The sequence below is a fragment of the Jaculus jaculus genome, chromosome 12, assembly GCF_020740685.1.
Source record: "Jaculus jaculus isolate mJacJac1 chromosome 12, mJacJac1.mat.Y.cur, whole genome shotgun sequence".
Classification (NCBI taxonomy): domain Eukaryota; kingdom Metazoa; phylum Chordata; class Mammalia; order Rodentia; family Dipodidae; genus Jaculus; species Jaculus jaculus.
Genome location: NC_059113.1, coordinates 31,476,847 through 31,502,920, shown reverse-complemented (window position 1 = coordinate 31,502,920; position 26,074 = coordinate 31,476,847). Strand labels below are relative to the sequence as shown.

General features: G+C 54.5%; 1 protein-coding gene across 2 annotated transcripts in view; it reads right to left on the bottom strand.

The window, feature by feature from the left end:
* Positions 1-1,755: 1,755 nt before the first annotated feature.
* The window catches only part of Pemt (phosphatidylethanolamine N-methyltransferase), an 87,904-nt gene continuing 63,585 nt past the window's right edge, over positions 1,756-26,074 (bottom strand). Inside the window, exons 3-7 of one of the 2 annotated variants that reach the window (XM_004669050.2) lie at positions 17,954-18,069; positions 9,552-9,697; positions 6,740-6,851; positions 2,336-2,410; positions 1,756-2,012 (exon numbers count right to left, since the gene is read on the bottom strand). In XM_004669050.2, coding sequence (XP_004669107.2) covers positions 1,955-2,012; positions 2,336-2,410; positions 6,740-6,851; positions 9,552-9,697; positions 17,954-18,069 — 507 coding nt within the window. In that variant the 3' untranslated portion in view covers positions 1,756-1,954. The remainder of the gene's footprint in view (positions 2,013-2,335; positions 2,411-6,739; positions 6,852-9,551; positions 9,698-17,953; positions 18,070-26,074) is intronic. The other variant, XM_045131042.1, reaches the window with a different exon arrangement.

Genomic DNA, 26,074 nt, shown 5'->3' with positions numbered 1-26,074 from the left:
TGAGAAGGGCATCCAGGTGGAGGTCACATGAGGTTGGAGGGGCGGGGCCTACAGAGAGCCTGATCCTGTGGAAAGGCTTGAAGACTGGGCTTTTTACAAGGGGCCAGTGGGCTGTGGGGTGTTCTGCCCCATCTACATGCCGCAGGATAAGGGTTCATGTGGGTGAATCCCACTGTGGCAAGGCAAGAGCAGTGGAATACAATCAAGTGTGCCAGGACGCCCACCAGGCCTGAGGCAACCCAGTGGTTGGGGAACCGGGGCCACCCCTTCATGAGCGCACCCACAGCTGGCACGGAGTAGGCAGGCACGTGGAAGAATGTGGGTGCAAAGAGATGAGCCTTCCTGGATGCTGTTCCCATGTCATGCCTCCTTGCTGGGGCCAGGGGAAACTGCACAGGCAAAGTGGGTGGGGTGTCCCTGCTCCTTGCTAGGGTCCAGGAACTCTAAGGTGTCTCTGGTCTAGCCTCATAGGACTACTTGCTTGGGACGTGGGTTTGGGCCTTCATGACATTAGGGAAGGTGAGGACAGTTAAGGGCAGCCTGACCAGTGATCCTGGCCCCCTTTGCCCACCTGGATGGATCCCTAGCCTCTGTTGTGGGCCCAGGGCAGCAAGGCTGAGAGGCCTTAATGAAAGGTAAGCTCCTGGCCCCGCGGTAGCGGTAGGAAGCCTCAGCTGATGCTTTGGCCTGAGGCCCCTGTGCTGGAAGCAAGGCTTCTGGCACTGAAAAGGGAGGGTCCTCAGAGTTATGTGAGTTAGGGTCCCCTGCCACAGCCTTGGGCACACAGTGTGATGATGGGAAATTAGCACTTTGTAAAAGCCCAGGGAAGCCTTGGCCTGAGGATGTCAACAGGATGTCAGGGGAGGGCAGCCCTTGGATCCTGTCCCAAGAGTTCCCAAGCTGAGTCCCCTTGGGCTAGAATAGGCATAGGACCTCCCCTCCTCCTCTCCACCACCCCCCTCCCGCAATCTAGAGCCCTAATCTCTGCAAGGTCTTCTGGGGCTGCTGGGGAGTCCCAGCAGGGGATGCGGCTGAGGCTAAGGGCTGAATGTCTCTGGCAAGTTGGGATGATCACCAGACTTTAGTAGCCCCCGAGGCGCCTGTGGGAGCTGCAGTCTTGGGGGTTGAAGTAGCCCTAGCTTCCAGAACTGGTGCCAGGACAGGAAACAGTCATGCAGTGCCAGGCAGGGCAGAGAGGGGCTCTCCTCTGGCCATCCCTGGAGCTCCTGTGGCAAAGCCTGACTCAACCTTCTTGGTCGCCTGTGCCCCGCCTGGCACATGTCCTGTCTTCCCAACCGGATTCCACGGTCATAAGGTCCACCTGTTAACCCCTCCTAGGGAAGCTAAGTGAACACAGGGGCTGGGGGTGCACACTGGGCGTCTACCTCTTGGGTAGCAATTCTTGATGGGATGGAACCGCATTTCCCCAGCTAGATTGGGTGGTCCAAGACAATATGGTAACACCTGGGCCCTCAGATGCTGAGGGCCTGTCCTGGGAGTGCTACGGCAGGAGATGGCAGGTGACCCAAGGCACAAACCCACTGCTTGAAGAGGCCACAGGCAGGTCTGGCCGAGGCGGCCCATGAGTCCTTTCTCTGGGAAGCACGTGCGGGACTGGAAGGTTGGCCTGTGAGGAAAGGGCCAGGCCAGCCTGCCCTGGGAGTCCTCAAAAGACACGCTGTCCCCTGCCCCGCCCTGCCACAGCCTAGAGCCTGGCCTCTCGGGATGAGGACAGAAAGGGGCCCAGAATGGTGCTGAGGCCGAGGGTCTTTATTAGTGAGGGGGTGTGGTGGGATGAGAGGTTCCGTGGCCACATGGCAATATGCCTGGGCTCCCCAAGACTGGTTTCCAAGGCACTAGGTGTAGAGGTGAGTAGTGCTCTCCCCAAGCAGGGCTGGGTGTTCGGGGCAGCCTGCAGGCCAGCTCAGCTTTCCACTGAGCCCCCACAACCCCATCAGCTCCTCCGGTATGACTTGGCAGCTTTTTGTCGGTAGATCTCAGCGGTGAAAGGCCTGTAGGTGGGGAAAGACTCCAGTGGCTGGTCTAAGAGACCCCCACCCACCCCAACAGCAGAGCCTACCCCAGTCCTATTGGACCCATATCCCCACTTGCTCCCAGAACCACCTGGAGGTTTTGGGGAGCAGGAAAGGCCCCGTGGGACCAGGTCTGCTCCTTGGAAGCTCCTCCCACACTCAGGACCTAAGGCCGGACCCAGCCAGGCTAGCAACGGCCTGGTCAAGCTTGCCAGGCCACAGCACAGGAGAAGGTTCTAAAGCACAGGCTTGGCCTAATTGTCCAGCACATCCATAGCCCATCCCGCCACAGCTCTACTCACTCCTCGTACAGGACAGCCACCACATAGATGAGGGCCACCAGCGCCGTCAGCAGCAGGCCTGTGGGACTGGCATTTCTGCAGACAGATGCATTCATCAGTGGAGCCTGACCCCTCCTGACATGAAAATGAGCCCTTGGCAAGTGCCAGGCCCTTTGGATGGGACAAGCTGAGCCTTGTGGTGCCTTTTCTGGAGTCCGGTTTCCTAGTGAGGCCCAGGGTTGCTCACCAGGAGTGACTAGCGTGGCTCGCTCCTCCCTGTCTTAGGTAGCCCTGGAGCTCAGGGAAGCAGGAGGGAAAGGAGGCGGCCTCAGCAGGGTTCCCTGCACCCTACCCTGCTACGAGGCGGCAGGTAGTGCTTCCTCTGTCTCCAGATAATATTCTTGGGAAATAAGTCTCTTGGAGAAGGCCAGTCTGGAATCCCTATGAACACAAGGTCCTGTGGACAGATTCTGCTCTCTGAACCCCGGCCAGTCCATAGGCACAGCCTGTAGCCATTGCCCAGAGAAGCCCTGGCTACAAGGAAGCTCCTCCCGTGTCACGCTGGCCTGTGCAGCGTGAGTTCTAGGTGTGCCAGTATCTGCAGGCAGAACACGCAGCAGGCCAGGGCAGACAATGCCTCCGTCACCGTTCTCTGCAGGTGACTAGTCTGTGATGTCATCGGGCACAGGAGTGTGGACAGCCAAGGGCCTGAGTGTGTCTGCTTCCAGTTTCCAGAAATAACAGATGCCAAGCTGTTCCCCAATCTATTTCTATGGTAATTTCTGGTTCCACGGGCTCCTGCTGGCCTGGGTTGTTGGAAGGGGGGGAACCAGGAGACAGAGCCAGGGTTTAGGCTGCAGCAGGACTAACTCTCTGGACCACCCCAAACACATACTCTGGCCACCCTAGGGCACAGGAGCACGAAAGTCTTGTGTGTGTCTCTCTGGGAGGTGGCAGGGAAGATGTAGGGACAGCAAAGCCTGCAGCCGCAGGCGTGGTGTCTAGCAGCTCGGCTTCTGTGGGTGGCACAGGACCCCCCCCACACACACCTGCACAACATGAGACCCACTTGCCTTTGCATCCCAGCCAGCACCTCTGCTGCTACCCCAAGCTAGACAGGGAGATGTCACACCAAACAGAGACCTTTTGGGGATGGACACGAAGCCTACCTTCCTTGGCTGCCCCATTGCCCTCATGGCCTCCTAGAAAGAGCAGGTGCCTCAGCACAAGTCAGGCTTCCCAGGCAGCAGCGGGGCATCTACAGCTGCTCCTGCACCAGGTGAACCTGCCGTGGACCCAGGGTTGGGGATACAGCATTCCTAGGACAAGCTCCTTCACTCAGAATGCAAAGCTGCCTGGGAGCCATGTGGCCAGGGACAGATGTGGCCTGGAAGTCTCTGTGGGTGTCAGACTGTGAACTGAATGTCCATCTTTTTTTTTTTTTTTTTTTTTTTACAGAGGTAGGGTCTCACTCTATTCCAGGCTGACCTGGAATTCACTATGTAGTCTCAGGGTGGCTTCAAACTCTCAGCGATCCTCCTATCTCTATCTCCCAAGTGCTGGGATTAAAGGCGTACGCCACCACGCCGGTTTATGAGCTGAATGTTTTTTGAGTCTCAGCTTGTGCCTCCCCAAGAGCACAGCTGTCCTTGTGGTCCCTTTCCAGACTGAACTTGGAACAGGAGAACTGGAGATGTGAGGCTGGTGTCTGTGTCCTGGCCTGAGAGGGCTCTATGGCCATCATGCTCATCTCTCCCTCCTAGCTCAAGGGGCACTTTGTCCCTAGCCAGGGCTCACCATAGTCCTGGCCACATGGAGTTCTGTGGGCCATGAGACCTTGAAGGGTGGCTGGTGAGTGAGACCCTGGGCATGTCAGCCTTGGACAGCCCAGAGGACAGTGTTCTCTCAGCAGTGGCAGCCCTGCCAGTAGAAGGCTCCCCTCACAGCAGCCACGAGCCAGTCACCTGCTGTGAGGCTTGCCCCCCAAAGTGAGCGTAAGCTCGTTGTTTCTGTGGAGCAGAACCCGCAGTTCACTCCTGTTTCTGAAAAGAGTCCACACATAAAGCAAGCCAACAGATGGCGTAGGGGTCAAGGAACTTGCCTGTGAAGCCTAAGGACCTAGGTTTGATCCCCTAGGACCCACGTAAGCCAGATGCACAAGGTGGCGCACGTGTCTGGAGTCATTTACCATGGCTATAATAGGCCCTGGTGTACCTATTCTCTCTCTGTTGTCCTTTCATAAATAAATAAATAAAATATTTTAAAAAGCAAGCCATCAATGCTGAGGGGATGTGCTCTCACAGCTGTAGCCTTGGGGCCAAGGGCATCTCTGCCCCAGAATTGCCTCAGTGTCCTCACCTGTTACAGGAGCTTTGACTTCCTTTAGTGATTTCCAAATAAAGCAGACCCTCAAGTTCCTAAGACATTGTTGCTGGTATGGCCCCAGCCAGAGGCTTGTGGGAAGCCCTCAAAGAGTTTTCCTTAGCTTGATCTGAGATGCTGGAGTGAGTGATCATGCTCCGAGCAGCTGGCTCTCCCACACAGGGGCAGGGTGGGGCCTTTGGTTCAGTGCCACCCGTTCACTGCGGCTGTCAGCTAGTGCACCAGCCCTGCATTCAAAGCAAGCGCGGAGCCCTGCTGGGGTGGCGCTGTGGACAGGCACAGTCCTCACAGCCTCAGCCTCACACTCCCTTCGCCTCCCATCACCATGAAAACGTGCCACCTGCTGTCAGCCTGGTTCTGCTTGACCTCCTAACAACCCAGGGTGGAGATGCTGGCAGTGCTGGCAGACAAGCACATGAGCCCAGATGTCACACAGCTTGCTGTAGGGCTGGGCTGACAGAAGCCTGGAGAGAGCAAGGGCGCAGGTCCAGCATAGCCCCAGGACCCCAAGAATCCACCAGGGCTCCAGTCCTGGGTGCTCGGGCACCAGGTACCCCCTCTGTGGACCTTGGGATACGGGAGACAGATGGGCCATGGGAGGCCTGGGGACCACAAGCTGGGTCAGCATCTGCCATCAGGTAATGGCACGTCTCTAAGGAGCCCTCAGACCAAGGCTCCATCCCCAGCACACTGGGTGTCTCCTCGACACGGCACAACAATGTTCTCTGGAGGTGGTTGTGTGTTTCTGGGGTCACCAGGGTGATTTTCACTTCTGCCTCCAGAAGTGATTTTCACTTCTGCTGGTAAAACAGGGACACATGTGTGGATGTTGACTTAAGACAAGAGATGGGTCACTCACTGCTGACTCCAGCACAGAAGACTGGGAGTCCAGAGGACGTAGGGAGGTTTTCTGGAGGAGGGGACATGGCAAATTGGCTCTGGAACAGAGACTAGGGGAGGGTGTGTATGCACACACGTGTATGCCATGGAGGGGGGTCAGTGTGGTGGGGAATCAGGAGACTGGAGGATGGACTTGGGCGGAGAAGGACTCAGTTTTAGTCTGGGCTCATCCTGAGGAGGGACACTCCCTGGAGTGGGTAAGTGTGGGGTGAGCAGACTGCCTCTCCTGAGCCCATGCCAAAGTTCAGGAGAGAAGGGCTGGGCTGAAGGCAATGCGAGGGACAGTTCGCAGGATGAGCAGGCAGGCTGGGGCTGCCTGGTCTGGGTGTGAATGCAGCCATGCTGGGCCCCAGCCGGACCCCGGGAGCCTCTCCCAGCTTCTTGCTCCTCAATCCCAGCAGCTACAGTCCCAAGGCTGCAGAGAGTCGGGGTGGGGTACAGGTGGGGAAACACCTTGCTCCCAAGCACCTGCCATTTTAGGTCCAATTTGCTAGGGAGGGGTCCTGGTACCTTTCTGGTCTTTGGGACATTCTAGGTACCAGTTTAAATTATTAAACCCATGTGGTCCAACACATCCTACAAAAAATCTCTTGTAGTCCTTTTTCAAATCTTTTGTCTTTCTGATAGGGACTTGCTATGTAGCAGAGGCTGGCCTTAAACTCATGTCGATCCTCTTGTCTCCATCTTCCAAGTGGAATGCCAGCCGTGCGCCAAGCTTGGCTTACTTTACATTTTTTGAGACAGGTTCCCATTAAGTTTCTCCAGACTGGCCTTGAACTCCGTACGTACCAGACTGGAATACCTTATGGCCTACCTGCCTTAAGGCCTGGCTGACATTTTACATTTTTAAGTGGTTTCTAAAAACCTGAAGACTAGTTCAGGACACATGGAAATTAGGAGGCCTTCTAGTCTCAGTGCCCCTGGCCCAAGTGGCATGGGCGTGTGCAGACCACCTTCCCACACCTGGGGCGCCTCTGTGCTGGGGGGCAAGCAGGCCTTGAGAGGCCATGATTCGCCCCTGGCCCTTAGGCTGAGAAGCTAATTGTTATCCCAGATATGAAACTTCTGAGAAAGGGACAGTGTCCTTGGCCACCACCAGAACCCATGTTCCCTGGCTGGGGGTGGGGGAGGACAAGTACTCACATGATTGCCCAGCCCAGGTAGTTGGCTGTGCTTCCCCAGTACATGGGATTGTCCACCACATTGAAGGGGAACGTGGTCACTCTGGCTTCCTTGAGGATCCCGAAGTAGTCACCTACAAACAAAGCAGTGCACAAGAGGGCCACCTAGGCCAGTGTCACCGAGGGAGATTCCACAAGGGCCCTGGGAGGATCTGTGGGAGAGGTAGAGCCCTGCCCCACGGGAGGTTCCTGGCCAGTGGGAGCTCCGTAATGCACATGGTGGAGCTGCTCCACAGTGCCCCAGTGGGCTTGTGCTCCCAGGGCTGGGGTGCTGGGCTCCCCTCCACTGTCTAATCTTCCTTTCTTCTCTGTGAGGGCCAGCACCGTGGCCTTTCCTTTCTTCCCATCCCAGTGCCTCTGACCCTGCTTGTCCTTTCTGCAAAAAGTCATTCCTGGTTCTGTGCAGAACCCCCTGCTTCCTAGGCCACTCTCCTTCCTCCAGAAGCGGCCTGCTCGCCCTCCCCCTCTGCCCTGCCTCCCCTCCTCCCGTACTGCTGCTCTCCCCCTGGGCCTGGCCCAAGGCTCAGGGTGGCTCTGACTGCAGCTATCCACCACATGGCCCTGGCACTCTGGAGGTCACCTGGCAGCCAGGGGAGTGCCTGTGGAGTGGAGAGACCACCAGGTAGCCTGTCATCCAGCCATCTGCCACCCGGTGCCCAGGCCAACGTGGCAGAACAAAGCATCTGGCCCGGGGTTCCACACGGTGACTACCACCCCCGGGCCAGCGCAGCCTCTCCCAGCAGCCCCTCCTTTGTCCTTGGTTTGCCAGGACAATGTAGCTTCCTCCTGGGCAGAAAGTAGGGCAGCCAGCCCAATGAGGGGAGCCCCTGCAGGAGGGGTACGGTGGGCACTGTGCTGCCATTGTCAGGAACAAAGGGTGCAAGGGCCCAAGGGGCCTCCTGGGGGCCACTGGGAGGAAGCAGGAAGCGGGGCAGTGGGGCCTGGCGGCAGTGGCACAGAAACCTGCTCAGGCTGACTCACAAGAGAGTGCCCGCTCTGCTCTACTTCCAGAGCCTTCCCTCTGCCTTTCGAGGCCATGTCTGTGGAGAGCCATCCCAACGCCGTACCACACCCCTCTGACTCACTCTTCTAGGTCTCTTCATCTGGCCCTGACTGAACGCAGTGTCCCAGCCTGTGCTCCGATGACCCGGTACCACCAACCCAGCTCTTGCCCGCTGCTGCCCCAGCCCTCTCTGTCCCACACCCCACACCGAAGGCTGGTCACCCCTCTCTCTGTCCCACACCCCACACTGAAGGTTGGTCACCCCTCTCTCTAACCACACCCCAGCCCTGCACACTGAAGGATGGTCACCCCTTTCTCTGTTCCATACCCCAGCCCTACAGACTGAAGGATGGTCACCCCTCTCTGTCTCATACCCCACACTGAAGGCTGGTCACCCCTCTCTCTGTCCCATACCCTGCAATGAAGGCTGGTCACCCCTCTCTCTGTCCCATACCCCAGCCCTGCACACTGAAGGCTGGTCACCCCTCTCTCTGTCCCACACCCCAGCCCTGCACACTGAAGGCTGGTCACCCCTCTCTCTGTCCCACACCCCAGTCCTGCACACTGAAGGCTGGTCACCCCTGCCTGCCGGTTCTCTAGATAGCACTTCACTCTCTCCTTCAGCAGCCCCGATCTTCCCGACACGGCACCCAAAGGCCCCTTGCACTGCTCATTGGCCTCCAGCTTTGTGAGGAAGACCATTCCCACCCCGGGGTTTCCCACTTGGGGTCTCTGCCCCACCAGTCTCCACTGTTTGCGCAAGAGCCCCTTCTATGGCTCCCACCCCCCGGGGAAGAAGCCCCAGTCACTCGGCTGGCCTTCAGGGCCTCTGCCCACTCTCACCCTGTACAGCCAGGGTCACTGCTGCCCCTTCTCCAGCACTTCCACCCTGCCAGCCTCCTTCTCACTCCTCCTGCCTGCGCCTAGCTTCCCCTTTCCCAGGCTCTGGCCTTGCCCCTCCCAGAATGGCTCCTGGCAGCTTCTGCCCAAGTATCAAGTACTGACCCACATGCCACAGCCCTGGAAATGCCACCTGATCCCTCAGGGCACTGTTGCTCCTGAGCGTACACTGTAGAGCTTCAACTTGGCTAACCCAAGTGGCATTCTGGGTGCTAGAGGGGGCCACCCTTGTCCCTCTCTGGTATCCTAACCCCACCTTAATCATGAGGGTTGTCCCTCTCTGCAGCTTGTCCTCCATTGGTTCCAAGGTGCTGGAAGTCGCTGCTGCCCATGAGGTGGAGAGTTGTCTGGCCAGGCCACAATGGACTCCCAGCCCCAAGGCAGCAGAGCCATAGGCAGTAGGAAAAGAGAGGAACAATGTCCAGTCATCCTTCACCTCAGCCTAGACCTGTGTCAGCTCTGCCTGTGACTGGCACAGCCAGGATTCCCAACCCACCTGGCAGCCAGTTGTGCTGGGCAGATCCAGGGGTGGCCATGAGAGTGGAAGCCCTTGTCACCATGCACCTTGGTGACCTGCCATCTAACCCTTCAATACAGACAGTGGCTGGTAGCCTTCTGCAAGGGGAGGTGAGCCCAGGAGAGTACCCCGAGGACCACAGGCCAGGGGTAGGGGCATCTTCTCCCAGAAAAGTAGTTCAGTGCTCTGCAGCCAGAAAAGATGGCAGAGCCCAACCCCTACCCTGCTCATGACAAGTCAGGTTCCCAGTACTCCCCAGGCACATCAGAGATGGAAGGCGACAGCCACTGGGTCCTGTTCCTCCCTGGGCCCCATTATACATGCCCAAGGTTACTCCAACCCTTAGGATCTTACCTAGAAAGGTGCCAGTAAAACCCAGGGCGAAGAAGCTGGACAGCACAAACACGATGCCCCCACTGAGGAGCACAAAGCCCAGGTAGTAGGCAATGTGGTTATCCAGGCCTTCCATCTTGGGCTGCCTCAGCATGGCCTGCGTGAAGCTGTGGGGCAGGGATAGGGAGAGACAGCACGTCACAGCATGAGGTGTAAGGACCCTACCCTCTGAGAGCTGGCCTGGCGGTCACACACTCCACTACCACTGAGGAATGGCAGGATAGGTCCCGGGTTCCTCGTGACGCTGCCCAAGTCACTGTGCCATGAGGGATGGGAAAGAAGCAAGGGCCCCAGCCTGCTGGAGTTTTTGATCCTTTGGAGAAGCCCAAAATCTTGAACTGTAGGAAAAACATTCTAAATTTTACAAGTCAGTCATTCCTAAGCGCCATTTAAGGCTCTAAGCATGTCAGCAGGCCAGTTAGTCCAAGGGCCACCCGTTTGCACTCTGCATCCATGTGAGGCTCAGAAGACAGGCTGTGATCCCAGAGCAGGGCACGCAGCATGCTCGAGTCTGGCGTGGGCACCACTCCTCCTTCAGACTCGGGCCTGAGGCCCTGCACTGCTGGTTTGCCTGCCATGACCCCTGTCCAGGCTTGATCGGTTGACCTGACTTCTAAGTCCCATCCAAAGGCCTTTTGTCCTCCTGCCAACTGGGCTCTGTGGCCAAGTGACTGCTGCCCTTGTTCAAAGGCAGGGTCTGAGCAGAGGAACAGAGGGTGTGATGGTGTCGGTGGGCTTGGAGAGTCAGGTTCTCCACGTAGTGCCTGCAGCAGGCAGGGTGTGGGGGAGCAGACTGGTAACGGGCCTGGGCCTCAGCGGGAAGGAGTGGGTACTGGAAGGAGTGAGACACTGAGCACTCGAGGGCCACGCCCAGAGGACAACCTGTGGTACAAACACCCTTTCTGTTTTCTCCAAGAGATCTGTGCTCACATACAGCAGTTACACATACGCACTCTGCGAGGCTCCTCCCAGCTCGCCACCCGCCCACCTGTCTACCCACTTACTTATCCACTCATCCATCCTCCTACCCACCTTACCTACCCACCTTGTTCTTCTCTTTAATTCCTGATTTTTAAAAATACATATGTGTATATATATATATATATTATTGACATCTATACTTACAGACAACAAACCATGGTATTTCCCTCCCCCACCTTTTCCTTCATAACTCTGCTCTCTGTCATATCCCCTCCCTCTCTCCAATATTCTCTCTTTTAGTTTGATGTCATCATCTTACCATCCATCGACCTCTATCATCCATCCATTCGCTCATCCCTCAATCTATGCCGATACCCATCATTGCATCTGCAAATCCACTCATCCTTTTCCTTCCACCTATTAGCCTAGCCTGCATCAACTCAGCAACTTACTGGCTCACCCCCGCCCCGCCCACGCGCCCATCCATCGCAGAGCAGCTTTGTTGGGCAGGTCACATACTAGAACGCATTCACTACTTTCCTCCGCTCCCTCGCTGGCGAGGGCAGGTTGCCGTAACTCTATCCCTGGGTCACATTAAATCCTGCTTCCTTGGAACTCTGCCCACCAATCTGATATTGAGCTCTTGGGAAAAGCCACTTCTCTTTCCCTGAGCATCTCCATGGCTCCCAGCCCAGGTCAGCAGGTGAGTGAGAGGAAGGGAAAGGGAAGGGTCAGGGAACAAACATCACAGCAGAGGTCAGCAGGAGACCTGCCACCAGCGGCACATGGTGTCAGGGCATACTCAGCCACCTGTCAGGCTGCCCACATGCCACTCCACTCCCAGCTCTCTGCCTTCCACTCCCCCTCCCTGCTGTAGATGCCCTGGTTTAGGGTCACCCTGTAACTCTAGGCTGAGCTGCTTGGATGGTTGAGGGTCAGAGATGCCAGGGAGCCAGGTGGCATCACTCACACTGTGTTGTGAGAGGTGGCTGCACCCATGCCCCACTCTGGGTAGCACAATGCCCCTTATACCCATCTACCCCGGACCCCACTGCTGAGGCCAGGGAGCTTTGACTCCGGGTTGTACAGCCTCCCTCCTCCCCCTTGCACGATGTGCAGGGGAAGCGGTATGGAGGCCAGGCCTGCAGGCTGAGCCACACAGATCACCTGTAGCCACCTACTCCTTGGCCACATGACATCAGGGCCATGGCATGGAAAGGTGGGAGCTGGGCCGGGTGACTGCAACTGCTAGCCATCTGTGATCCTCTGCATAAACAGGGGACGGGGGGCCCGTCAGACTCCCCTGTCCAGCCCTAGGCAGCCTACCTGGAGTTTTCAGGGATCATCAGCAGTGGTTGCACAAGAGACACTGGCTCTTGGATGAAGAAGAAGATAGGCCCTCACACACACACAGGACCCTAGCCTTAGTTTCCCCTCTAAGACCCTTCCCTGTTGCTGCTGAGTTGCTGCACATGCTGAGGGCTCCACAGCTCGGGGACTGGCGGGACAGGAGCAAACTGAGGCTGATGCTGGGACACAGCGGAAAGATGCCAAGTTCTGCATGACACCAGTCACCAGCCAAACAGTGGTGTCGCTGCAGTATTGAGAAGCTGAGAGCTGAAGGAAGAATTTAGACAGGGCTGGGGGACAGGGTGGGCAGAAAGACTAATCTGGGGCAGGACACACAGAGGCTGGCCATGTGATAGGGAGAGCAGAATATGGGCGTGGGCCATGAGGTCAATGTGACTAGCACTGGAGGGGGCAGAGGGTCAGGAGGTAGAGGTCACTCTGGAGGGAGATTCTGCTGGGAATGTCTCCTCCTGCCCAACCTGAAGCACAGCATTTCCAGCCCAGCTAGCGAGAAGCATCAGGAGACAAGCATAGTGGGTCTTCAGCCTGTTGGAGAGACCCCGGACCCTCAGCCCAGCTCATGTGGCTGCAGCCGATGCTGTCTCCCCTTGGCTGTTGTTGGTCCGGCTAAGAAGCTCCCTCCAGTGGAAGGGCTGGGGGCCGGACAAAGGGAACAGAGTCATTTGCTTCAGTCCCGCTGGACCCACAGCAGGGCTGTGTCCCAGCTGGTAGGTCGCCTGCACACCTTGTGACACACATCGTGCTTACTGGAACTGGTGCCCAATTAGGCGGCTGGTGTTCTAGCTCCTCCTGTACGCCTGGAAAGCACAGTCCATTCCACAGGCAGAATTAACGAGGGACAAGTAGCTCTGTGGCCATGTGCTCCACAGCAGAGTGAGGTAATAGGAGCAATTTCCTTTGGAAATAGTCTGCACTGAGCTGGAGTGGGTGGAGGTCTGTTCATGAGTCTTGGGTTCTATTTTTAAAATGTGGATTGAACTTTCGGTCAGCGGTGAGTGAGGTGGCTTGCTCTCTGTTCCTCCAAAATCCTGGAAACCTGGAATGAGGTGGGGAAAGGGAGCCGGGAGCCAGGCCTCACCCGGCCCCAGATGGGCCTGTCCCCTGTCCCGTGCTTTGCTAACGTCAGCCATTGGCTGTGTCTGCAGCTGGCACTGCACAGGGCAGCCTAGGCCCTCCTTCACCTCAGGCTTAGCTTCCACTGCTCTTCACAGTCCAGCCAAGCTTATTATTAGTATAATAAGTCAATATGCAAAACAGCTCCATCCTGTACTGCCCTTCCCCAATCAGCAAGTGGCGTGAATTTACAGCTGTCATGCTATACCAATCGGAGGCACCTTCTCAAAGTGTTCCCAAAGCCCACCAATAGCCAGGAGAGTCTGTCTCCCACTACAAACAGGGAAAGTGGGGGTGGGAGGGTGGGAAGGATGGCAGAAGCCAGGTCAGTGGCTTCTCTTGCCTCCTCTGACCTGTGAACAACCAGGACCCAGCCTCATGGCATAGAGGGTCACACAGTATTGTCATCTGGAAACCTAGGCTGTGCCACGGCCTCAGGTGAGAGGGAAGACACCCGCTGTCCTGGGAACTTCTCTGGCTCTGCCCGCCCCTCTTCCCTTCATGAGGTCCAGGACCCATCCACATTCCCTCTCGGCTCTCCAGGTGCCCACAGGTACCTCAATGGAACAAATAGCCCAGCAGCTCCTTGATGCCACAGCCTCCCAAGGCTGCCCCACTGTCCAGCAGCGGTCGTAGGGTGGGGGACAACAGTGTCCCAGCCTTTCAAAGCCAGACTGGCCTGGTTAGACCAGCCATACTGTGCTGTGCCCCGGGGCTCTTTCTTTAGCCTAGGGCCCATTATAGGGCAGCGTCTAGGGCAGGCTGGAGTGCTGGAGCTGGCGAAAAGGTGTTTCAGTAGATGCCTTTGGCCCAGCAGCCCCCCGCCCCCCACCAGTGTAGGACAGCCAGAGAGAGCAGTCTTTGCTGATTGCTTAGGGGCTGTGGACTTTGGGCCTCCAGAGCCTGTGCTCCCCAGCCTCTCCCCATACCACCAGAGCCAGCACAAGCCAGCAACACACAGTGGGCCCTTGGGACCTGCTCATGACTGTGGAGTGCTGGCATAACATAGGGCAAGCAGGCCAGCTGCCGAGTGGTCTTTGTCACCTGAGCTGTGACCCAGATTTGGCCCAAGTGCATGCATGTGTTCTCCGCTCACCACCTGACTGGGCTGGACACACGCCCCGCCCCACCCCACCCCAGGATATGAGAGTATGAGCGTCGGAAGCACCCGGAATCAGGGCTAGGGTGTGGGCTAAGTGCTATGGCATCTGCCTAGCGCCTGTGAGCTCTGGGTTCGACCTCCAACACAGTGACAAAGGCAAGCCAAGCAGAAGGGCTGGCTTGTGGGCTCTGCCACCCCTGGGGCCGGTGTACCATCCAGCCAGACAAGGGACATGTCTACTGCCATCCTCCTTTTCTGGGGGCTGGCAAAGGGGGGGTGGAAGCAGGGTTCAGCGGCCACATGGCAACCCCTTACGAGACCAGCTCTGCCCTCGCCTTCTCCACCTCTGCTTCTGGAACATCCTGCCCCTGTCTACTCTTCCCTCTGAGGCCGCAAGGCTGCAGGGAAAAGGGCTGTGTGAGCCCATGTGCGGAAGAGGAAAGGACCATGTCAGTAAACTGTGATGGAGCTTTACTGAGCTCCAAAGCCTCCCTGGGTCCAGGGGGACTTAGGAAGGAAAGAAGAAGGGAAGAGGATGAAAAGAGCTGCCATTGCTACCGGCAGAGGTGTCTGGAGTAAAGCCCATGGCAGGCTGGAAGAGGAAGGCTAATGTGCAGCCCAAACCATCCACACATCCCAGCACCGGGCCCTGTGCCGAGGCTTCTTAACTGGGAGCAGAGCAAAGGCTCTGTCTGGAGACTGGCCTCTGAGCTGTGCTTGGACAGCTGCTTTGGGCGGGGGTAGCTGCCCAACTCCTACCTGTTCACATTCTTAGGTGCAGCTCATCTTTCCTGCTTTGGGACCCCGGCAAGGCCTTTTGGAAAGCAGGAACTCAGCCAAACAGATCAGGCAAGTAAGGTTAGCTCAGGGAGTCAAAGAAACCGCTTGCAAGTCCCTAAACCAACTGCGGTCAGTAATTCACTCCCCTGTTCCAAACCTTCCATGCTCCCTGTTTCCCACCACATCCAGCTGCCTTCAGATCCCACCTGCATTATTAAATCCAGTTTCTCAACAGGCCACCCCACCCCATCCATCGTTACCACCCTTCACTCAGGCCAGGGTCATCCAGGACTTATAGCATTGCTTCTGCAAGGGGAGGACAGGCTCCTCTCTGTTTTAGAGTCCCTTTGGCTTAGGTCACAGGCAGGCTAGGGAATAACTGAGCATCCCAGGCAAGGATGTGTCCTGCTGTGGCACTGAGCTTGGCAATGGGTTGGGAATAACTCAAGTGCTCTGTGTTGGGCTGGGTGAGAAGAAGGGTGGCATGCCTTTGCTGTGGAGCTCCACGTGACAGAAACAAAGATATGCATTTTCTGTGAGGCTCTGCCTCCACCAAGTTCTGCCTGAACTCAGCCCGAAGCCAGGTGGCAAGTCGGGAAATTCATGTATGGGCCAGCCTTGAGTACAGACTGCCTCCCAGGGCCACGGAGAAGTGGGCAACAGCTTCCTTGGGTATGGAGGTGGCTGCGCCAGGACCGGTGTAATGCTTCTCTGTGCTCTTCTCATCCAGTGGGTTGTGTGAAGTCTTTGACTGGTGTCTGGGTAGGAGGATGACATCAGTTAGGTGCTAGGGTTGCTTACCCTCAACTCGGCTGCAGAAAGGAGACTCTAGGAGCCTCGAGGGGCTGTCATCTTCTGCATTCCTAACTGGAGCCCTACTCCTCAGGGCCACTGGGCTACAACTCTGCAGGTGGCCCTGGAGTGTTACTGAAGGGGAAGCAGCACCTTGGGTCAGAAAGCAAGACGCGTGTGGAGCAGTAGGTGAACGAGGGCCTCCTTGGAAGGAGCAGCTCCACATCTGTAGGCTTCTCCCCTCCTTGAGCCCCAAGCAGCCTCTTCCTCAAGGGCCCCGCTTCATGGGGAAAGAAAGCAGGATCCATATGAAGCCCAGGCTTTGGGTGCCTGTAGAGCAAGGCAAGAGAGCTGGCCATGGTGGCTCATGCCTGAGCACTTGAGAAGCAGAGGCAGGAGGACTGCTGCAAGTCTGAGGCCAGCCAGGCTACATAGAAAGAGCCATCCCTCTCCCCTGTCAAATCAGTAAGTCCCGAGGAGGGAAGTAGAGTTGTTTATAGTGGGAGGTTTTAGACGGCACAGCAGTAGAGGGCGGCTGGGCTTGAAGCCAGAATGCCACACTCCCAGGGTAGGATGATCTCCGCTACGGATGGACTATATTGATCCTCTTGGTCTGTTGGGGGACCTCATCCTAACAAAGCCACTTAAATGAGTACAAAAGCCACAAAAGAACTGGGGCCCTACAGGGCCAAGCAGGAGCCAGGAGTAGGAGGTATGCCCAGCAGAGGCATCTCACAGCTGATCACAGGGGAGGCAGAGCCCACCTGGTAGGGGTTCTGCAGTGGGGCTGGGCAGAGCTGCCTGGAACTGGCAGAGAATGAACTCAAACAAGCCTTTGACCTGTGGGGGATTAAAACACCTGGGCAAAGGCACAGACCCTAACCTGACAGCATCCCTTTTGGACCAGGCTGTATGTGGGCCCTCCAGGTTGTCTGGGGAGCTTTTACAAACTTGGAGATGCCTTGCCGCCAGGCACCTAGTGACACCCACTTTCTGAAAGCGCCTAGGAGGGGACTGATTGGCCAAGATCCTGTAGATAGCATCCGCAGGCCAGCCAGATGCTACCAAGGCAGAAGCAGAGTGACAGGCCAGCCACCTGGCAGGGAGAGACCTTGGAAGAAGGTGGCACCGTCAGCCACACTCTCACCCTGCTGGGGGTGAACAGGCCAGCAAAGGAGTGTCTTTATGGGCCAGGTAGCACAGAACCCACTTCCTCTGAGGATCACTATTTCTGTAGCACTCTTGTGGTCTGGAGACAGTGGGCACCTCGGTTCAGTGTAGAGGGCCAAGATGCATAGGTCGCTGTGGAGGTTCAATGAGCAGGAACCCCACTCCACCCCATGTGCTCCTGGCCCACAGGAGGGGAGGCAAGGATCTGCAGTGAGGGTATTATGCTATGGAGAAGCCTGGCCCAGCCCCCCCATGCCCCTGCCTGGCTCCCCATGTGCCATGGAGTGGGAGTTCAGCTAGTTACCTCAGATACACCCCAACCCTGCAAGGCCAGGCCAGGCTAAGCAGAATGGAGAGGCCGTGTGTGTATGCCCCGTCCAAGGGAGCAGCGGTGACTGAGCCCAGTGGCACTGGGCATGGTGAGAGCCACCCACCAGAGACCTCCTTCATCTCAGCATGCTCAACTTCTGACCTGTCCTGGCAAGTCAGAAGTAGAGATTCCCCAGGCCACGTCCCCACTTGCTAAAGCACCATGTGGGCCTCACCTAGCCTGTGTGGACACAGTGCCACTGGCCACGAATCCTACAGGACTCAGGAGGTGGACCCAAGACCAAGAGGCAGGCTAGGCTCAGGCCATGTCTGGCAGAACACCACTGCCTTCCTACACAGCTGCACCTCCATGGTGCCTATGGTCGGCCAGTCCGATCCAGGGACAGAGAGGCCAGCTCTGTGCAGAAGCTCAGGTCCAGGCCTCATTACCTACGTGCTCTCCTGCTCTGACTCCTCCTTTAATAGGGAGAAGACAACCGGACCCAAGCCCACAGATGGACCAGATGGCTTCCTGACACTGCTCTGAGCCTGGACAAAGCAGGAAGATGGCTGGAGCCCGGCCCCTAGAGGTTCTAGACTGTGTGTCAGCCTTCTGCCCCGGCATGTCTCATTCTCGCTGGCAGTATCCCTTCCATTCCAGCTGTTTCCATTCATCGGCCCCTTTCTGAGGTCACAAGGACGCCTCTGTCAGCAGAGGTCCAAGTGGCTGGTGATGGCCCAAGGCCTTGGGAGCACTGGTTTCAGAGCCTCCACCCTCCCTCACCTGGCTGTGCACTCCACTTACCAGTGTGAGCGGAGGACATTCAGAAGCAGGATGGCGCCACCCAGGGAGTAGCAGGCTAGGTAGGGGGACCCAAAGGCCTTACTCAGCTTGCGGGTTTTCTGCTCCCATCTCGCTACCTGCAGGAAGGGCCAAGAGAAGAAGAAAGGTTAGATTTCTACTGGGAGGGCATAGACGGGCAGGGAGGTAAGTACCTGTGTTCCCACATATGAGCCAAGTTCCAAGGGAGGTGACTTGCAGGGATAACCAGCCGTGGGCAGTCAGGCAGCCCGCTATGCCTCAGAGCCAGTTCATGGGATTTCTACCCTACTTTGGTGCCGGCAGGATGGCAGGCAGGCCAGCAGTCACTCAAGTATATGGAGTCCAACTATCAGGCTGCCCGGAAGGCCACAGCATCCCATCATAAACCATTCCAAAGGGTCTCACCATTGAAGAGGCAGGATGATACCACAGGAAGCTTCAGACACCCTCTTAACCAAGGACAACCACAGGGTCCATTTGCGGGGTGAAACAGATGCTCACCCTCACCCCATGTTCGACCAAGCCTCTCCCAAAGGTACAGACTCCCCGTGTTTGGTTTGTGCCTCAGATCTCTGCACCCCTCCATGCCTCCTGCTTTCTCTGCTCAACTAATCACATCTGGAGCCCCAGTGGTCCATAGCTAACAAGGAAGGAAGAACGTAGGCAGCTCTCTGCCTCTCTGTTGATCCCTAGCTGAATTCCCTGCAATACTGCTGGCTACCCAGCCTGGCTCCTGCAGCACTGTGACTGGCCCAGGTGCACAGATGAACACTCAGTAAAGCAGAGGAGGGAGGGAGGCAAAAGCCAAACTCATGCTCTGGGGCTCTAACTATGGGGGCAAGTCTGAGCTCTGAATATAAACGTATATGGGTGCATTTGCAGACAGTCCCTGACTTACAGTGCTTCTACTGGGAAGTTTTCAACTTTACAATGGTGCAAAAGTGAAAAGTTTTTAGTAGAAACAAATTCTGTTCTTCCCAGGGCCAGGGACGTATGATGAATCCCCTCTCATGTTGCTGTGAGTACAGCTCCATCAGCCGCAGACTCACCAGGGAAGCAATCGAGCCCCTGCCGTGAGCTGTGCAGCCACTTTTGGAATCAGGTCTTCATTAGGTTCAACACTCCACTATAAAATGGGCTGTGGTTCTGCCTGGAGCTAGGCTAATGTCCTCAGTTTGTTGAAGCAGGAAAGGATGAACTGGGATGTGCACCTGGTTAGGTGGGTTAAATGCATTTTTGATTTACATTACTTGATATTTTCAATTTACAGTGGTTCTCCAAGGCCAGAACCCCACCATAAGTAGACCCTTTGGGAAGGGTCTCAAAAGCATCCCCTGGGCTGGAGAGATGGCTTAGCGGTTAAACGCTTGCCTGTGAAGCCTAAGGACCCCGGTTCGAGGCTCAGTTCCCCAGGTCCCACGTTAGCCAGATGCACAAGGGGGCGCACGCGTCTGGAGTTCATTTGCAGAGGCTGGAAGCCCTGGTGCGCCCATTCTCTCTCTCTCCCTCTATCTGTCCTTCTCTCTGTGTCTGTCACTCTCAAATAAATAAATAAATAAAAATTAAAAAAAAAAGCATCCCCTATGCTGACATTGCCATCCTGGGGCATGGTATACTGGGACCACTGGGGTCATCTATCACTAGCCCTACAATGAATGTCGACTGCTCAGCTGGCTTCCCAGATAGACTTGCCTTTCCGGGAAGCTGCTGAGCAGGGTAGTGATCACCACTCCTCACTGATGAGCTGGCTCAAGGCCACTGACTCGGGCCTCCAGCTCCCATGGAAGGAAACAACACTTGGCCCTGGCAAGCCACCCAGGACTCCATGGGAACTTCAATCCTCTTTCACAAGGGGAAATAAAAAGGATTAGGGGAGGGTACAAAGGGTCCAAATAGCTAGCAGGTGCACTGTAGAGGATAGGGCCACCCAGCATACTCCTTGGGGCCATTACATGTCTTTCTTTTTTTATGTCTTTCTTCTTAATTTTATTTATTTCTTATGGACAGAGAGACAGACAGATACAAAAACAGAGAGAGAAAAGGAAAATATGGATGCACCAGAACCCCTTGCTGCTGTAAAAGAACTCCAAATGCATATGCCACTTGTGCATCTGGCTTTATGTGGGTACTGGCAAACTGAACCCAGGCTAGCAGGCTTTGCAAGCCAGTGCTTTTAACCACTGAGCCATCTCCCCTGCCTTCTGTTTAACTTTTTTAATTTTTTTGTTCATTTTTATTTATTTATTTGAGAGTGACAGAGAGAGAAAGAGGCAGAGAGAGAGAGAGAGAGAGAGAGAGAGAGAAAATGGGTGCTCCAGGAACTCTAGCCACTGCAAATAACTCCAGACGTGTGTGCCCCCTTGTGCATCTGGCTAACATGGGTCCTGGGGAATTGAGCCTCGAACTGGGGTCCTTAGGCTTCACAGGCAGGTGCTTAACCACTAAGCCATCTCCCCAGCCCATTCTGTTTAATTTTTGAGATGAAACTAAACCTTTACTTCACTGTATGGAGGGCCACTTGAGGCTCCCTAGTCACAAGGTGGTGGGTATTTGGGGTGACTGCTATTGGCCATTTGAATAAAGCTGCTGTGAACATTCATAGCTAAATTTTTATGGCCATACCCTGTCATTTCTTTTGGGTACATGCCTAGGAGAATACCTAGGAGCTCTCTTAATTTACTGAGGGAGGAGAGGCTAAACTGTCCCACAGCTGATGTACAATGCCACATTCCCACAGTGTGTGAGGGTTCCCATTTCTTCATATCCTTGCCCACACATGGCTTTTTTTTCTTTTGATTTTTAAAGTCTCAGCCATCCTGGCAGGTATAAAGTAGTCTCTGTAGTGGCTTCATTGGCATTTTGCATGCCCATTGGCCATCTGTTTACCTTTGGACAAAATAAGTCCTTTGCTCACTTTTAAAATTGAGCTGATTATCTTTTTGTTGCTGAGAGGACATGGGTTCTTGGTGAATACATGGTTTCCTTATGCTTTCTCTTATTCTGTGCACTGCTTTCTCCATTTCTCTTTTTACATTTTATTTACTTATGTATGTCCACGTACACACATGCACACTAGCATCTCCTGCTGCTACAAACGAACACCAGATGCATGCGCCATTTTGAGTATGACTTTATGTGGTGCTGGGGAAATGAACCTGGGAGTGCAAGCATCGCAAGCGAGTGCCTTGAACTGCTAAGCCATCTCCCCAGTTCTTTCTCCCTTTCTTAATAACATCCATTGATACTTAACTTTGTATTCTGACAGTCTGCTTCATTTTCCCGGTTCAGATTCAGTCCGGCTCAACTAACCTCCAAGCATCTACTGGTATGTGCTTGGCGCACTGCTGAGGCTCCAGAACTGTATAGCCAGCTAAGTCAGTTTTGGGGGACTGTGCCCTAGGACAACACCCAGAAATGGTTTCTGCCCATGTGCTTGTCCCACAGAACAGATACCAGTAAACTGGTCCTGAATCTGAGAGTGGTGGCTTGACTTACAGATTGTTGAGTCCATTCTAGATGGCTCTTAGAGACACTGCCACTCTCCAAAGCCTCTGGACTGATGGGTGCCTATCTGCCCACCAGGAAGACCTTGCAAGTGACCTGACCCTTGAGTGGGAAGAAACAACCTGGCATTGTAATGGCAAATGTGTCTGCCAAGGGAACACTGAGCAAGGGAAGAGGGATCAAAAGTTCCAGAAAGAACCTCTACCAATAAAACCATCACTGTGGACTCATCATTTGCAGCCATGCAAGTGCTTTTTCTTGAGTGCATCTGGTCTCAAAACAAGTCGGAGACATGGGGGATGCTCCCCATGCACAGGCAGGAAGACTGAGGCCTTGGGGAGGTCCCCTCAGGTCCTAGCCTCAGGCTTTCTACCCATGTGGCCTAATCAACCTGTCTGTAGGCACTGGGTTCCACTAGGGTGTGACACTAAGCCCCGCCTCTGCTCCACTGACAGTTTTTCTCCCAGTCAATAATGTGCTCAGAAAGGCATTGAAGTCTGTTACAGATCACACATGGTGTCACATCCCTATACCTGACGGGCCCTCTCTGTGGCCCACAAGAGAATCAGAGCCTGAGGGCCAGTTCTTAGCCAGCTATGTCCTTTGCATTTAGAAAAGACAGTTTCTCTTCTAGGGACTCCTTTTCCATATGTTGAATGAGGAGGTTGGAAAATGCAACCCAGAAGTTGCTAAAATCCCATGTCCTGGGAGTGAGACCTCTGTCTTTCAGAAGCCTGGTACCTGAGGCGGGGGTGTGGCTCAGAGGTAGAGTGTTAACCTAGCATTCCAGAGACCTTGGGTTCAGTTCCAGCATAAGAAGGAAGGAAAAAGAAGAACGGGACAGAGGAAGAAAGGAAGGAAAGGAAGAAGGGAGAAGGGAAGGAAAGAAGGAGAAAGGGATGCTAAAGTACTAGAGATGGCCCAAGAAGGGGTCAAGGAGGACAAAGATGTTCTAATGCTGATGAGGGTTGTGGTGACAGCTGTCCTGTCACCACTGAGAAGGCTATGCACTTAGAGTATATGCTTCATCGTATGTACATTGTGTCCAGGAAGCTGACCGTTAGAAACTGCATCCATGTCAGACCTGGCCTATAGGGGTCAGATGAGAAAGAGACTGGTTGCCAATGTCATGGACCTACAGGCCCTCACTCACCCCCTGGAGGCAGATCTTTCCTCCTAATCTAATGAGGACTTCTGGTTATATTCAAGGACATCCAGGGTGAACAAATCCTGCTGGAGCCAAGGTTGCCCTCTGATGGCAGGAGGGAGACTACCTCACAGCGGAGGAAACTGAGACTCAGAAAAGCCCAAACAGACCATGGCTCCTGAATACCCAGGTCCCACGGGGGTCCCTAACTCCCGGTATTCTGGTGACAGGGAGAGGTGTCCTTTCAGGATCACTATGGCACTCTGTTCCTTCCCAACACTGCCAGCCCCACCTGCCTCTTAGTCTGTGACAGGGTCGAGGATAAATGTATTTTCTGAGCAATTTAGTGACAGCTAACGGCCACGTGAGAAAGGAGAAGAGGAGCCAACAAGCTCTCTGGACAGCTGCCCCTGCCTCCTGGCTCTCTGACTCACTGGCTGTTACGTGAAGGCAATCAATAAGTCACTGACAGCGAGACTCTCAGATCTCAGGGAGACTCCCCCAAGCCTGGCAGCTCAGCTGTACACTTCATCGAATGAAGGGTCAGAAGCGGGCAGTGCATTAGGTGCCAGGGCTGCTTAGAAGCTACTAACATAGTGAATTCTGCATATGCCTGAATAGCAACCCATTGTCACTCATTACAGCAGGCTCACGGGGTAGAGGCCTGGGAGCCTCGTCCTCATGATGACTGTCACTGGCTGGCTGAGGGTGCAAAGTCAGATTACTCAGCTCCTTGCTGCCACAGCTGAGTCAGCTAAAATGAAAACAATGTGTTTCTTAATCGACCTCCCAATGCAGTAAGAGGATGAGACCAGGGGAGGGACAGGAACATTCTGGAACAACTGTCTTGCCTAGGGCATATGAATATCATTTCTTCTCAGGATTTATGACTCTAAAAACAGGAACAGCACCTTGTTTACCTTCTGGCTGTGCTAAATGTGCCAACCTGAGCAAAGAGGTAGTGGGCATGTGCCTCTGCCTAGGGGGACATGCACCTGCCATTTTCAGCCAGGAGCCATGCTTCTCCTCAGTAGTTTCCAAGGCAATACCACAGGCACCACATCCTTGGTCTCAGACAGTGGTCTTTTACTTGTAGTTTACCTTGTGTTTTGGTCAAACTAATATAAATATATACTTGGGCCAGGAGTGGTGGCACACGCCTTTAATTTCAGCACTCAGGAGGCAGAGGTTGGAGGATCTCTGTGAGTTTGAGGCCACCCTGAGACTACAGAGTGAATTCCAGGTCAGCCTGAGCTAGAGTGAAACCTACCTCGAAAAACCTATATATATTTAGGGCTGGCATGTAGTGCACTAGTAGAGCACTTGCCCAGCATGCACAAGCAAGGCCCTGTGTTCCAACCCAAGCACTGTAAAATATATATATATATATATACACACACACACACACACATATATATGTACATACACACATATACATACATATATATACATATATATATGTGTGTGTGTGTTTATGATCTAACAATTAAACATTCTGTTCATTATTTATTTATTTATTTATTTGAGAGTGACAGACACAGGGAGAAAGACAGAGGGAGAGAGAGAGGATGGGCGCACCAGGGCCTCCACCTACTGTGAACAAACTCCAGACGCGTGCGCCCCCTTGTGCATCTGGCTAACGTGGGACCTGGGGAACCAAGCCTTGAACCGGGGTCCTTAGGCTTCACAGGCAAGCACTTAACCGCTAAGCCATCTCTCCAGCCCGAATTAAACATTCTGAATTTTCACATTAATATTAACACTCAGGCTCCCAGTTTGTGGTGAAAAATCTCTATAATGAGATCACAGTGGCAAGCCACCTGGTAACATAAACCCAAAACTGCTCAGCCTCACCCTTCAGGACAGGAAATATCCCTGCCATAATGAACTTTACTTATTGCTCTAGCTTGGATCTTGAGTGTTCGCAGAGGTCCATGTACTCAAGACTTGACTTGGTGTGTAATACTGCAGTACTGGACGGTGATGGAGCCTTTGGGGGGGGTGCTAACAGTGTTTCAGGTCATTGATGTATGCTCTTAAAGGAGAGAGTGGCACCCTGTTTTCTTTTTCTCACTTTTACTTCTTGGCCTTAAGGTGAGTGGTTCACTCTGTCATATACTCACAGGCCACCACAGGCTCAAACACAGCCAACTGAACAAGGTAAAACCACCAAAACCATGAGCCCGAAGGAATCTTTCCTCCTCTTAAGGTAGCCATCTCAAGTGCTCATTCACAACCAGGAAGCCGGTGTGACCTGATGCTAGAGCCTGCTGTGGGAGCAGTTGCATGAGGGAGCCGTGGAGGCTGCTGGCTGGATGCTTGCACAACATGCAGCAGGCACATCCAGTGACCCCACACTCTCAAAGCCAGGCCATTGTCACCACACCCCAAGTAATGGATAATCCTAGTCTATGTCCACAGGTAAAAAAACAAAACAAAACAAAACAAAACAAAGCCAAAAACCAAAAACTGTCTTCATGAAGATCCTGGTGTGTTAGCACCAGGAGCTTCCAGCTTCCAGCTTCCAGCTTCCAGATTCCAGCTTCCCATGGTGACCCATCCCTGTGACTGCTAGAGTTTCAGGAAAAGGCCTGGGGGACACCAGTACAAGCATGGTTATGCTAGCAACTTGTGACCTGCTTGGGTCATGGAGCCGGTGTTTACAAACCGGATGACTCGGGTTATCTTCTCTGCTACAGTAACAACGGGACCTGTCACAGCTGCTGTGGGATGACACATTACAGGGAGCACTCCGCCCAGGGCCAGCCAAGTGCTCAGTGAAGGCAGCTGCTTCTGCCCATCCACCTTGCTTCGTGTACAGCTGTGTCTTCCAGGACACTTCCCCAGGGATGCTGCCAAGCCAGTGGCAGAGGTAGAACCAGAGAGAGCGAATATCTGCAGGGCATCCTGTGCAGCCTAGAGCCCGAAGTCCAGAGTCCATCTCTAGCTCAAGAAGGCTGTGAAAAATATCCTCTCATACCACCTGTCTATTCATTCACGCATCTATCCACCTTTCCATCTACTTTGCATCCATCCATATCTACCCACACACCCATCCATCTTCCATCCACTGATTCACCCATCCAGCCACCCTCCATCCATTCCATCTACTAACCTACCACCATGCATATTTCATCGGCCTCCCATCCATGTATCCACCATCCATCCACCCGCTATTGAACAATCCATCCATCTCCCATCCATCCACTCACAGCACCCATCCCTCGGCCCACCAGCCAGCCTCATGCACTCATCCAGTCAGCATTCACTGGGAGTCCGTGATAGGCCAGTTACAGTGCTAGGCAATAAAGTGCTTTGAAAAAGGAAAGGTACCATAGACTAGAACACAGAGATGGTTCTCTTGTTTTCTATGTCATGCTTGTAATTAAAGCTAAGTGTGCCTCATTCATCAGAAACACTAACATTAGCTCCTCCCCGAGGGAGTCACTGGG